At 40.2% G+C, this 14,719-nt stretch overlaps 1 protein-coding gene across 1 annotated transcript in view; it reads left to right on the plus strand.

The window, feature by feature from the left end:
- The first annotated feature begins 1,195 nt into the window (after window positions 1–1,195).
- FAM13B (family with sequence similarity 13 member B) overlaps window positions 1,196–14,719 on the plus strand; it is a 44,304-nt gene continuing 30,780 nt past the window's right edge. Inside the window, 5 exon segments of the mRNA XM_040077865.2 lie at window positions 1,196–1,309; window positions 8,494–8,641; window positions 11,636–11,802; window positions 12,768–12,958; window positions 13,404–13,616. Coding sequence (XP_039933799.1) covers window positions 12,802–12,958; window positions 13,404–13,616 — 370 coding nt within the window. The 5' untranslated portion in view covers window positions 1,196–1,309; window positions 8,494–8,641; window positions 11,636–11,802; window positions 12,768–12,801.

The following is a 14,719-nucleotide window of genomic DNA, read 5'->3' on the forward strand; positions in this document are numbered from 1 at the left end:
TTATTAAACCCACCACCTATGGCTGCTGGCACTGCATGACAGAAAAAGCTGTTGTAGTTTCAGCGTGGCATGTGGGAACCACAGACTGCCAGGCACTGGTTTTAACACTTCAAGTGTAAGCTTGCATCTCCTCTCTAACTTATGCTAACTCACTTTAAGGGTGCTAAATTTTGTGTTTCAAAATGCATTAGCTCTTTGTCAAAGGGCAATTCGTTACTTCTGGTGCGCTTACATTTAGGAAATGTTTGGCAGTGATTGCTCTTGATGCTTCAATTCAGAAAATTTACAGGAAATATTTTAATATGGTTATGAGAAAAGCAAAACTGCAATCTTAGAACCAATTATGCCAGAAAAGACCTCTGAGGTCGTTGAGTCCAACCTGTATTAACCAGGCCATGGCACTGCGTGCCCCATCCAGGTTTCTCTTAAAGAGCTCCAGGGACGGTGATGCCACCATCTCCCTGGGCAGACCGTTCCGATGTCTGATCACCCTTTCCGTGAAGAAAATTCTCATGTCCAACCAAAGCCAGCAGGGCACGAGCCTGCATGGTGCCACCACCGGCCATGGTCACTCTCATGGGCACCCCAGGATGAGAGGAGAGTCTTAAACAGGACCAGAGGAGGTTTGGGTTGGGCATGAGGAGGGATTTCTTCACGGAGAGGGTGATCAGACATCGGAATGGGCTGCCTAGAGAGGTGTTTAAGTAAACACCGGACGTGGCACTCAGTGCCCCGGCGTGATGGACACGGGGATGTTCGGCTCGATGAGCTCAGAGGTCTTCGCCAAGCTGTTTGATCCTGTGACTCTGAGCCTGCACAGGTCGCGGTGGGCGGGCGGGCGGCTGAGTTACCGTACGGGCGAGAACATGAGGAAAACGTTAATTTTGAGGCGACCCTCACTCGCCCCCCGGGCCGGGCCGCCCGCAGCCGCCGCCGCCTCAGGGCGCGGGCCCCGCCCGCCCTCAGCGCCCGCCCCGCCCCGCGGCACGTGACCCCCGGGGGGAGGCGGGCGGGGGGCGCGCGCTCTGCACCTGTCAGTCAGCGCGTCACTTCCGCCCGTCGCCGCCGCTGCCGTCGGGGACCCCCCCGCTCGCGGCTCGGAGCTCGGAGCGGCTGTGAGGGCACGGACGGCGCCCGGTTCGGCAGCGCGGCGGCCGCGGCACACGGCGCGGGCAGCGGCCGGCGGAGGAGGGCTGCGAGGAGAGCGGAGCGGCGAGGAGAGGCCCGCGCCGGCCCCCGGGGTAGGAAGAGGCGGAGGAACCTGCTGGTGGTGCTGCGGACGGCGGGGAGGGCGAGTCACCCGGCAACGGTGAGGGGCGCGGGGCGCATGCGCGGGGGGTCCCCGCTCGGGCTGCTCGGTGTCACGTCAGGCTTCAGGAACCTTCTGGCACCGGCGCCGAGCGGGGCGCGGGAACTTCCTCCTGCCGAGCCGCTGCAGCCGCTCGCAGGGAGCTGTCAAGAGGCGGGAGCGTCTCCCGGGCTGGTGTCGGGGGGACCTCGCAGGCAGCGCTGACAGCCCGGCTCGTCCGGGAGTTGTGCGCCCAGGCTGCTCCCTCCTCCCGCCGAGCAGCCTGGTGCCCCCTGCCATGGGGCTTGGCGCGCTGACAGCATCGGCCTCGCAGCTCCCTGACAGCGAAATCGGTCCCAGAAGTTGGAAGGGCGGTCACTAAAGTCGCCTTTGATTACTAAGGCAGCGCTAGCGTTAAGAGCGCTGGGTCATGGATTTAACGCGCTAGCTTGTGACCAAATGTATCTTCCGAGGGGTTTGCCGGTGTGGGTTTCCATTGTTCATGGAAGCTCCTTAGGGATTTGAATATTTGGGTGGAAATGTTTCTTGCTATCAAAAAGTTGCTTTAACGTGAGTGTTGGGGTGCTCCTTTAAGGTTTGGAAAAAGCCAACAAAACCCAATAACAAAAAAACCTGCCATCACATACTGCAATGCCTGCTTTTAACGCACAGCTCTCTTTTTCTCAAGTTCCTTGGTCTGGCTGCATTTTAAGGAATTTTTACAAAATTTCTTACTGCTGCCAGGCTCAAGATGGGGAAAAGAGGTAACAGATGAAGAAAGTAAATACCACATAATAACTCTTGCCTGTTAGAAAAAAAAAAAAAAAAAATATATATATATATATATATATATATATATATGAAAACCTACACAGCTGTTTATTTTACACAGTTGTTTAATTTTTTTTTTTTTTTTTTTTTTTTTGGCTTGTATTCCTAAATGTCCTCGGGGATGGAATTGTTAGTTTGTGAATTTAGAACAAATTGTTAAACTGGATTAGCATTTAGGTTTGAAGTTTTTCTGTCTTCCGTGCAGTTTAATCTGCAGCATAAAAAGAATAGAAAGCTGGTTTGTTGGCCTATATTCTAAGCAGTTTAGCTCTTTCGTTTGCTTTCTTTTTTTTTTACTGCTCATTGCTAGTAAATTGCTTTATGTGTTCTTTGTTGCATAGACTTGAAGATGTTTAGAATCTTTTTTAATCTTCTTTGTCTGTATTTTATACATTGTTTGGCTCCATAGGGATTCTTTCCTTGTCTTGTATTCTTTCCTTATCTAGTGTTCCTATGTAACAATGAGGAATTAAATACCTCAGTGTTTTGAAAGCATCAAACTGGAAATTTACAGTATTGTTTTAGAAAAAATCAGTCAAGAGGAGTGTGCCATGGTTGCATTTAAGGAAGCTGAATCAGAGAAGCTCCTGGTAACTTTTAATGCTTGCAGATTTTGACCTGAACAATACGTCAAAACATCTGAGTTTGGCAAATGATAGTTTTTATCTGCTCTGTGTTAGTTTGGGCACTTAGTTTTTGTGTTGCTTGGAACACTGGAGGATCTTCTCGCAGCTCATTAAAAGACTTAATTTAACATTTGTCATGTGTGGCTCATACCCTGAGAACCTGTGCAAGCAGTAAAACGCTTTCTAATGTACATAATGGCATGTTTGCAAAAGCAGGTGAGGCTGAAGAAATATTCTGTGCATTTGGAACAGACATCAGAAAGTTCTGTGAGTCCCTGCTTGCTGTGTGGGAAGGCTTTGTGGGGTAGGGTTTTTTCCTTTTCTGATACTCAGCCTTTTGATTTCTGGTCAAATGTTACAGCTGAGCAGTGATGCCCTTTTCCTAGGCTCATTGCAAAGTGAGTAAAACCTGCCAAGTCTGAGGTGATTTTTTTTTTTTTTTTTTTTTTTCCCCCTGTTATAGTGGTTCTCTTTTTTTCCCCATCCCCCACAAAAGAAGCTGCAGCTACATGGAAGTGCTGTTGGTAAGATAATGCTTCAAGTTGTCCTCTAATTCAGTGCGTAGCACCAGGTTAATTTTACTGCCATATTAGCACACAAAAATCTAGTGGCTAGTTAGGTGGGAATGAATTAACTACGGGCGGGGCAATTCATCATTTGCATCTGTAAGGGTGAAGGATGGGAAACTTTTTAAGCTTTCCTTACATTGCAGGCCTAGTTGTATATTTATTGATCATTTCGGATGTGAGAACTGTTACTTAAGAACAAAAAAATAGCACTTTATCCAAAACATAGGAGGAGGAGATACAGAAGCGAAAGAATGTTAAATCTTCTGTGAAAGGCTACAGAAGAGGTAGATTGTTACTTGTCATGCAGTTTGTAAAGTGATGGCTCTAGCAGTTTTTCAGCAGAGGGCCTCTGTCTCTTGTTGAAACTGGATTCAGGCAGAGAATACAAGAATTTTATGTTGCTCCCTGGACAGTTAGTATAATTGAGAATTCAGTCTTGACTATTATTTTCTGTAAGGTGAGAGATTTTACCTGCAAAAATTTAGCTTGAGAATGGCTAGCTGTCTCAAGGCTGTGGTAAATTCAGATTTATTCTCACAGTTTGTAGTGGCTTGATAGCCAGCGGTTGAGATTTGTGGAAGTTCAGTCTGTTCAAGTGAATTCTGTAGATTATTGCATCCCAAACCATAATGTATTTATTACTGCATCTTCTGTCGGGCTTTTTTTTTTTTTTTTTTTTTTTTCTCTGTAGAGCTGATTTATTTTGAAGTCTTAAAAACATAGTTTAGAAGGTCAAAACCTTTTATTTTTGCAACATATGGGTGGAGTCGTTCATGACAAGAAATGGGTAATATTTCGCAGGCCCATATTCTGATTAGGGCAAATAGTTCTATTTGATAATAACAAACAGTTCTACTCTTGTGGTCTTTCCCCTGTGAATGTGTGAAATCCTGTATATTTGTCTTTTTAAAAAACGAAAAATAGGCCAAATGAGGTTAAAATACAGATAGGGCTTTCTGTTTGTGTTCAAACTGCTTGTAACAAAGACTGTGGTTGCAGAGGCTTCTTCCTATAGAGAGGTTTAAATGGTTTTTATTTTCTTCACTGTTTGGATATTTCTAAGGACAATTGGGTGGGGCCTCTGCTCGATCTGAACCCTGTATCTGGTGGGAGCCCTGCACTGATTGTCCAGGTTCCAGTCCCGTGGGCAGCTCTCCTCATGTCTCTGTTCTCTTCAGTGTTCCCTGCAGTGTGTTAGGATTAAAATTTGTGCTCAGCTGTGTAGGATAATAATACATGGACAAAACTGACAAGGTGAGAGCTGGAATCCTATGAATGTGGTTATTTCTTCCTTTATACCGTTTTTTAAGCGTGTGCATGTGAAAGGTTTTGTCCCCTTTCTTCTGAACTTTACATTTAATTGAATCTTTTGTTGTCTTGGCACTCTAGAAATGTAATCAGGTTAGTTAATTTCAGTCTGCAGTGTAACTCTTAACCTAATGATTTCTGATGGTGTCTTCAAATTTAGTCATAATCAAGTCTTGATGGGAGACCTCAGTACCAGACTTTTTTTTCCCCTATTTTTTTCTTTCCTTTCCCCATCTCTTGAAATTCAGAGAATCATTGCTGCAGCATTGAACTCTTCATTGAAATGTCTTTCTCCTGCAGTGGGGATACTGAGCCTGTCCTTTATTTTGGTGGCACGTGCTCAAGGTTTTGACAGAGGCGATGTTTCGATAGCGAAGGGGCTGCCATAACCATTTTGTGATCTGCTGAGTTCTAGTGTGTATTTCTGCTTACCTGTTTGTGAAAGGAGGAACAAACTGATGATAAATGTATGTAATAGGATAACTTATGTATAATGAATTAAGTGCATTATATATTTATAGTTTGCTTTTTTGGTGTCTCTGAGGTAGCTTGACTTCTGTAAAAATGTCTGTTTTAACAGCAGTGACAATTGTTAAGCTGCTTTGGTTTTATAACATGAAGCTCACAAGTTGCATCGTTTTGCTGATAGTTTCTTCCTGTTGCTTTACTGTACTTTTATAATGCCACTGCACTGAAGTTCTGCATTATCTGATGCAGGGGCAACTAGGTGTATGTGGTTGGTGGAGTAGAGCGTTGCATTGGGGGGTGGCGAGTAGGATGAATATAATTAGCTGTTACACAAGATACAAAAGCCTTTTTATTTATTAACTACTGTTGTTAAGAGTGTGATGGGATCTGTGTGAGCAGGAAGTTTCTTTAGAATTCTGCACATGTGCATTGGCAGCAGCAGATGAGAGCAAATCTGGCAGTGTGTGGTGGTGGGTGTGAGGCACTGAGCAAACATCGACTTTTTCTGGTATCGCTGTTGGTTTTATTTTCTTGCTATAATGTAGTTGGAGGATTATAAGTTGCTGTAATGCTGTTGAAAAGCCTTTGGATTTTATCTAGTAAGTGAATATTAAACATTACTTTTGCATATCAAAACCAGCTAACATTTTGGTGATCTCAGCTTGTTCTTTAAAAGTGTAGAATTTTTTTGGAATGTTGCTTAAATCAGTCACTGTATTTGAGGTTTTTCTAATAGATAGGATCTGTCTCTCGTGAAGGTCTGTGAACGATGGGCTTTTTCAGGGTCAGTGTGATCAGGCTCTGTCAACTGAAATTATAGACTAGACTTTAACGACTGGAAAGTAAATACTAATCAGTATTATGGTTTCTTGGTTTGTAAATTAAAAAAACCCCAAAATCCAAAATTCTAGTTTTATATTTCTTCCAGAGGAGCTTTCATGATGTGTTTTTGTTTCTTTCTTGCATGGTAAGGGCATAAAGGCTTAATTTAAATTGTCCTAATTTGTAAATTAGAAGGCTTGCTGCCACATTCCCAGGAAACAAAAATTGCATTAGAATTGCATTCCACTCAGTCTTATAGCGTAGTTTTTGTGCTTCTACTTGCTTTGTCAATATTACCAGTATTTTGAGTGTTTTTTGAGACCAGAAGTGCTAGAGGCAAACAATGAAGAATTTCTGCTTAACAGGGTTGAGGTTTAATGTGTGTCAGTGCACGTGTGAACACATACACAGGCAAACAGTTCATTAATTAAAGAGCTGGTGTTGATGCTTCTGCTGACTCCTTTTGTGATTGTGTGCAGAACAGCAGCGAGCTGCTTTCCTTCTGATTCCTACTTAACCAGGAAGCAAACAGGGCAGTGAAGAGTTAGGAATCATAATGAGAAATGAAGAGAGCAGGAAAGTCACATCTGCTTGAGAAGATATTTATTCTATCATGGATTCCTTCAACACTGCAAGTTAAATTTTGTAGTTATACTTAACTTAATTTCAAACAGTATGCCTTAATGGGGATGGGGATTGTGTTCTTAAGAAGACCAGCTTATTAGATTTAAAATAATAACTGAGCCCAGTTGTCTGATTTACCAGTCTAGACTTGTGACTAAAATACCTCTTGATAGCTGATTTCACTGAGTCAAAAAGAGGAAATCTTGCTTTATGGGTCTATTTTAAGCTAATCTTGCTGGTTTAAAAACTTTTATTTTAAAAAATTATTGTTTTGATTACTTAAATGTATTAATGAGTACCTAAATGTGATTATCTTCTTTAACATGGAGGATGTTCTGTGTCTATTCAAGCACTGAGACATCTCTGCATGCCTTTTACTGTACTCTTGAGACAAATTTGTCCTCTTCTGTGTCCTGGGTTTGTGGTAGAGTTGTGCTTGTGGAGTTTATTTCAAATTGTCTTTTGTATAAATTTTCTCCAAGCCACATCCCCTCCCTAGCCTGGCCATCTTTTCAGTTTTGACTAGATTAATTCAAAGAAGCAAAATAACACTTTTTTTTTTTTACTAGTTAACTGAACAAAAGCTGAAAATCAGATGAGCAAAAGCTCTTTCACCAAAAAGCAGTTCATCCTTTGGGAACGGTCACATTAATTTGAGTATACAAACGGCATAGAAATCAGTCAGCGTTAATTTTTACAGTTCTGATGTAACATTACAAAAAATCAGTTTCCTTTTAACTCAACAAAACTTAAAGAGTAAGATCAGGAGTGGTGCTTGCCATTTTTTGGAAACATAAATAAATGTATTTCAGCAGTTGCCGACTGTGTGTTCTGCAGTGAGCTGGGACACTGAAGTTTCCCAGGGAAACCTTCTTGCCCCTGCTCACGCCTGGCAGCTGGCTCTGGGTGATGTCATGAAGAGAGTTCCTGTGATTCCAGCTTGGAATCTGTGTCATAAGTTTTGGCCATCATTTAGAAATTCTTCTTAGAAAATCTGTTTAAACTTTGATAATTTCAAACTTAGCCAAAAATCAGTTATTTATTTGGATTTAACTTGTTTGCTGTAGGCATCCAGGGGGATCTCACAGGTTTTTGTCTGGCTGCGAGTCATATAAGTAACCTAATACATTATTTTTCTTCATCAAATATAGAATAAGAAATCAAAAACTTTGAGACTGTTATGTTTTTTGTGGACTTTTATTTGTAAATAATTGTTGCAGACAAGGAGCGTTGATCCTCTTTGTGCTGGAGGGTGTGTATGTGATCTGTTAGGACCCGGGTTGCAGGCATGTGATGGTTCACAGGGTCACAGCACTGCGGGCTGAAAAAGCCAAAAAATTTGAGGTGTGTTTCCTGAGAAGCAGGGACAGGCCATTTTGTTGCTTTTTTTCCCATCTAAAGATCTTAGTTTTTACTTTTATGTGTTAAAAAAAATTTCCCTGGTGATGTTTACTAATGCCAGGAAATAATATATTAAAAATAGAGCAAAACAGCGGTCGATGTTAACTTTGGGTTTGGCTTCAGAGACAATACGACTTTTTTGCTACATAAAACAAGCAAATAAAAGAATTGCTTAAACAGTTGAGACTTGTGGCAGACATTCTACATGCAGAATTAATGTTTTCATTCCTATGGCACAGTTTCAGTTTGCAGTCTTTCTTTGTTTATTTTTCCTTGTTGCTTCATTCCTTTGTTTTAAGGAAAGGTGGTGGAACCCTGAGGACTTTAAATTAAAATGATGCCAGTATATTATTTGTGCTTCAGTCATTAATGTAAAAGCTGGACTAAAGTAAGTCTAAACTTCATGTGTATTCCTGAAGTATTAACAGTTAGCCATGTATTCTGTGGGGCTTTTAGTGACATTTCATGTGTGGGTGTAAATACTTCTTGAGTTGCCAAGATAACTGAATGTTGTTATGATGGCAAAATGAAGCTCATGGTGCTGTTTTCCCAGCAGACTCTATGAAGAACTTGCCTTAATAAAAAAAAAGCAAACCGAAATTTTTTAAACAACGTGTGAGAGCACTGAAATCCGCAATACAGAACAAAAACTCTGTTTTACCCTCATTTAAGATGCTTGGGCTCAACATGTTGCAAAAGACATAGTAAGTTTTTTCTGTCTCTTGTAAAATTGTGGTATAATATGTGGTTATAATAGGGTATATTTTTACTTAGTGTAGCTGAAGGATGTTTTTAAATATTTGTAGTAACAAGGAGGGGAAGTAGATTGAAAAAAAAAAAATGCAACCAGAATGTTTATAATTAAACTCAAGCCAGGTAGTTTTCTTTTGTGTGGGTGGTTTTTTTAAGTTGCTTTTTTTCTTTATCTTGATAGAACTTGTGAAGCATTTAGGTTGTGGAATTGTGAGGGGGAAGCATGTGCTCAAAAGGATCAGGATAATATGGACAAAAGCAGAAAGAGTTGACTGAGTGGGTTAGCTCCTGTTTCCTAAGTTATTTGATCAGGGCAAAAAAATATTAAAAAACTTCATAGCATTGATTAGTGCTTGTAAAAGACTCTGGAAATAAACCCAAAGGTTACATATCCTGTCCTAGTTTTCAAATGTGTCTGCAGTGAAGTGCTGCACTTCCTGAGTCTAGGGAGGGCAAGGTGGAAAGCTTCTGATCCATATAAGAGGTGGAGATAAAATGTTTAATTATTAACAGTTTTTTACAATGTTGGAAATAGCAGGAAATAAAACTTACTGGAAGTTGAATAACTCTAAAAGTTTCTAGCTCTTTCTAGCTTTGGTAAATGTCAGATTAATTGTATTACAGCCTGTGAAGATACCGAAGCCTGAACTAAAAGGGAAAAGACTGAAATACTCTGAAAATAGATTGTTGCCTATAATGATATATTGAAATGTGTGTATCTGAGAGGGTGAAAATGAAGCTTTCACTAATTTTTCTAGGTGATAATAAGGCATATAAAGCTTTCTTCAAAGTACAAACCTGGGTTGTAAATCCGGTTTTGCTCTAACAATGAGACAACCAGGCTGTTTCAACTTCATTGTTACGTTGCCAAGCCAGTTAAAATAGAAGTCTGTATTATTTTCTTTTTTTCATGCCTCCTGAATGAAATTAATCTTCAGGCAGCCTCTTCATCTGCTGCACCTGGCAAAAGTGGCTGAGCTTTCATGTCAGTGAACTGAGCACAAAGTTGCCTCTGCTGAGAAAGCTGGGCTGCGAGATTGTTCATTTGGTGCCGAATTATGAAGAAGCGGTTACTTCTAGTTTGGTCTTTTTATTAGGTGATGTTTGTTTTGAAGGTTTGTTTGTTGGTTTTAGCAAGTCAGCCTGAAGCATTGTGGCAGATCCATCAAAGGTTTTCTCCCAGCTGCCCTTAACCCCACAACTGGCCAGTGTGAGGTTTTCTGGTTCATTGTGGACAAGCTGCCTTTGGTAGAGCTTGAGAAAATAGACTGTGTGCAACTTCATGTTTTAAAATTTGCTTGATGTATTGGGGATTGATTGAAATCTACTTACATGCAAAGATTATGTTGACTTTCACTTAAAATACCAAAACAGTAAGAAAAATGGCTGTATAAGGCCTCCATAAATTATGGGGGTCATGAATTGCAGCTGCTTCACTGTTGGAATCTGGTAGGATCTTTTAGTAACCAAGAATTTGCAGTAACAGATTTGAATATGATCAGGTAAAAAAAAAGTAAAACCCATTGACTAGAATATAACCCTTTATTTTCTGTTGTCAGCTCACCTGGAGTCCTGATCTTAAACCAGGATTCACTTGTGTGAGGTGTAACAGATTTACAACCTGTGTGTAATACAAGGTAGTAGACAGGGACAATTTAAACACTTTTAAGCCTGAAATATTTTTCCTCTAGGCCTCAATGCAAATGCTGAGGAGGTGGAAGCATTCTTATATAGAGCTTATGACCAACTCCCTTAGCACATGGATGCAGTTTGGGGAGGGTTGAGAGCAGGAAAACTGCTTTATTCAAACTACTGAGAGTACTCTGGGCTCCTGTTGTGATAGGCTAATGAACGGTCTGGCATTTTGGTCTGAAAGCAGAGGGCTTGGTTGTCAGGAATTTGCAAGCAAAGATAAAGTTTATTTGTCCTGATGTGGAACAGAAGCAGGAGCTGGTGTGGGAGAACAAAGGGAGGGAAGGTACTTGTCTCCAGTCTGTCATATCAATCTCCAGTTATGAAACAAAAGGTTTCAGTGAATATACTTTGAAGCTGGGGAAAGCCTCTTTGTCTAGTCTTGGTGGTGAGTGTTGTGATTATGTGTATGTCACAAGCTTGTTTTGCCCAGTCACAGTTGTTGAATTTATTTAGAGCAGGTAATGAGGGAGATCAAGGGGCTGAGGTGACCCTTTGACTGATTCTGGCATTATATTGGCTCCACTGTGCCACAAAGTGGCAATTTAGATTTTTAATACCACAGAAAACCATAAAGGCGATTTACTGTGGTTTGTAGCTATTTTGAGAGCTGAGAACATGAAAACTGTCCAGATAATCTGCATTCTAAATAAAAGGTGGCAAAAATGTGGGTGGTTCTGTGGAATCTCACTTGGGGGAAGTTGCTTCCTGTATCCAGACCTGATGATCACTTGGACTTTGAACTGGCAGTTAGGACACGTAGCAACTTCCTAGAAAAGATCATCAGTACCACCAAAAACTGGTTGACTCTAAATGTTCCTTAGTTAGGATTTTGGTTTTGGTCTTGCTGTTTAAAGATGATGTATTAGATTAGTGCCTGAGATCCTTCTAAAAGTTTCATAGCCATTAAATATTTTAGTACGGTAGGTTTTAAAAGCACTCTGTATAACCTACTTAGCCCTCCTTGATTCTTTGGAAGAGGATTGAATCTGCAAATTATTTCATAATTGTTAAGACTTAGATGTCCCATACTAACTTTCACTTCAGATTTGGTTAACTCATAAGTAAAAAGAGGGATTTGGTGTTTTGGGGGATCTCTCATAAGCTGTGCTAAATGTGGTCTTTATGCTTTCTTGTTCAGAACAAGAAACTGATGATTTGACAATAATTCCTCTAATGTAATGTTTGGATTCCTGGCTGAGTTTAACACTGTTGAAAACTTTATGATCTAATAATATTTTCCTTATTTTCAGATTAACTGCTGAAGTACTGATCGAGTTCTGCTATTCTTCAATGAGGAACTACAGGCTGATCTTTTGCCATAATCTTAAGCAACCATAAATGACAAAAGAATGCTTGGTCAGTGAGGGCAGCTGGCGCAGAAAGCGTTTTTCAAACTCGGCTGTTTAAGTACTCTGAGGTGGGTTTCTTAACTTGTTTTACTGGGGAAAAAAAAAAAAAAAAGAAAAAAGCAAGTGTGGATTTCAGAACATCTACTCTATTAGAATTTACCTCTTGGTAAAAAGAAACTTTTAGTTTGGTTGCAGTGCTTTGACTAACAGCATGTACTTCGTGTTCTGTGTGCTAGCTTAGCTTCTGTGAAAGTGACTGCTTGCCTTTAAGCAAGTATGTTTTCTTTTCTTTTTATTATTTATTTTGAAAGGAGAGTTTTTTCTTTGCTAGAAGAAATATTTTCGTTTTGACAGGATAACAGCTTGACTGAGTGACTTACACTGCCCTTTTGTTATCTGTCTAGATCCTTTATCAAGTAAAGACTTGCAAGTGAAGCTTGAGCTTCTGCATGATAGAATGGTATCACTGAGCATCTAGAAACTAGCTTTGGGGGTTTTCTGTTCAGTAAAAAATTTAATTTGATGCAGGTGTTGAAAGCTTTATTATGGAGACCAGAAAATGCCAAATATATTTTAAAATTATTACAGTGCAGTTGTGTATCACAAAATACTAATCATTCATATAATTGAAATTTAGTGTTTTGGTTTGGTGTGATCTACTGGTTTCACTTCCTGCTGAGTGGCTTTTGTATTGAGTTTTGAAAGCCTGACTACTAAATACTGTCAGAAAAAGTACTGAGGAATCTACCAAAACTTAATTAGAAATGTGGTAACTAGAATTTTCTGCATCTTCCTTGCTGCAATATATGTTCTTCTCAGTCCTCTTTTGGGGGTTGGATAGAACACCTCAGTGATAGTTCTTTATTGAGTTAGCTGTGTTTGGAGTCACCACAGAACTGTCCTTTAAAGCAGTGAATGGATGGAGACAGACTAGAGAGTATTTGCTTTAGGTAATTAAAACACTTTGTTTTACAGATCAATGCTTTTGAAAACATATATTGAAGTGGGTTTTTTGGTTTTCTCCTATTGACAGAAAAGACAGCTTTGATTTTTGGCTGCAAAAAGATATGAGGAAGAGCTCCTCCCCTTCCTTGAGTAACTGCAACTCTGTTCTTGCTAACAAAATATTTGGAATTCCACTTGATGAGCTGCAGCAAGAAGGGCAACCAGACAATGAGGTTCCATTCATAGTCCGCCATGTCGTGGACTATATTGAGGAACATGGTATGTATCACCTTGCTGTATTGCAAATAATGTATCTCACTGTTATTCTTACAGAATAGATTATGGGGCTTGAAGAGTACTTGTTTTCTGAAGTTAATTATTCAACTGAATGCGATTTGGTTGTTTTGGGTACTTTCTTTCTTTGCTCTTTCTGTTGTGTGGATCACTGTTTTCTAGCCAACAGTGATGTAGTCAGCTCTGCAGGGCACCTCATAGGAAATGCTGGGGTTTAGGTACTGCTAGCATTTCCCTTGTTATTTTATTGTTACTGGGCACGAGAATGTGTGTGTTGGGAAGAGAACTGCTGGCAGTTGTGCAAAACCGTTGTCCAGAAAATGTTTCAGTCAGTATGGGAATTGTGCATATCTGATTATCAGTATTTGTTCTGATATATTTGTCCATACTGAAGCTAAAAGTTTATTTCTGCAATTTCTTTCAAATTCAGGGGGTCTGGAACAAGAAGGACTTTTCCAAGTCAATGGGAATGCTGAGACAGTGGAGTGGCTCCGGCAGCGATATGACAATGGAGAGGATGTGGACCTGGTTAAAGAAGCAGATGTACCCTCAGCTATTAGCCTTCTTAGATTTTTTCTTCAAGAACTTCCAGAGCCAGTTATTCCAGGCAGTTTGCACATACATTTGATGCAACTTTCTCAAGGTAATAACTCTTTTTGATTCAATGTTTTTATTTTATGATTTTAAGAGTAAAACCCAGTATTGATTTGAGATTTGTAGTGGCGCTAAGGTGTCTTTGGTGCTCTGTGTAATAATACTGCTGTGCACTTTGGTTGCAGTGTTATCTGTCAGGACTGGAGATGGGATTGAGGTGTATTCACTTGCTGTGACAGCAAAATTCCCTTCTATGACTGTAAAATCTAGTGTGAAAACTGGCTTTTTCCTCCCATCTTTGAATAGATTACTGTGGATGGGTTTACATATGGATTGTTTTTAGCAAGCGAGTCCCCATTTAATTCCCTTTTGTTGCATATACAGAGAAACTTCACTTAAACTTCCAGCTTATTCTCTACTGTCTTTTTTCAAGTGTAAAAGTTATTTCAGAAAAAAATTAAAAGTTATCTGTAACAAGGAAATCAAACCACATAAACCCTTAAATAGTGTTTTCAGATACTAAAATGGGCCTCGATTACCTTTAATTGGGTTTTGCCTGTCTGATAGACATATCTCAGTTAGTTTTGAGAATTACATCATCAGCTGCATTTGAGGCAGAGGAATTGCTTAAAGAAATGCAGAAGGTGGTAGTAATTGTTGACCCATGTGTTAGTTCTGGACTTCTCCCTCTTCAGCAGTTCTTCCATATCAGTCATGTCAGGCTTAGTCCTTAGGATAACTTCATTATACAGCAAGGTGTGGCCTGTGTGCATCATTAGGAGCTCATTGCAGGCAGGTGGTTCCTCAAAGTCAGGTGATTTGGGTAACTGAGGATCCCAACAAGTGTGTATTCCTGCTTTAGTGCCAGAGGACTTCAGTTAGAGGTGAGAATGTTCTGCCTTTGGGGCTCTGGTTGTTTAGAACTTAAATTTCAGGAAGGGTTGGTTAGACACATCATGGAGATAAGTATGTTCCGAGCGGTCTGATTATCACCTCACTGTGCTCCTTTTATTTTTAAAAGTCTGCATTTTTAAAGTGCTTTTTAGAAATGCGCTTTGGAATCAGAAAAATATTTTTTTTTTCCTGTTTCCAGAGTGCATTTCTAGAGTAAGAACTGTCAATAAAATGTTCATTTTAATGTGTTATGTTTTG

Source organism: Hirundo rustica, chromosome 14, assembly GCF_015227805.2.
Source record: "Hirundo rustica isolate bHirRus1 chromosome 14, bHirRus1.pri.v3, whole genome shotgun sequence".
Lineage (NCBI taxonomy): Eukaryota > Metazoa > Chordata > Aves > Passeriformes > Hirundinidae > Hirundo > Hirundo rustica.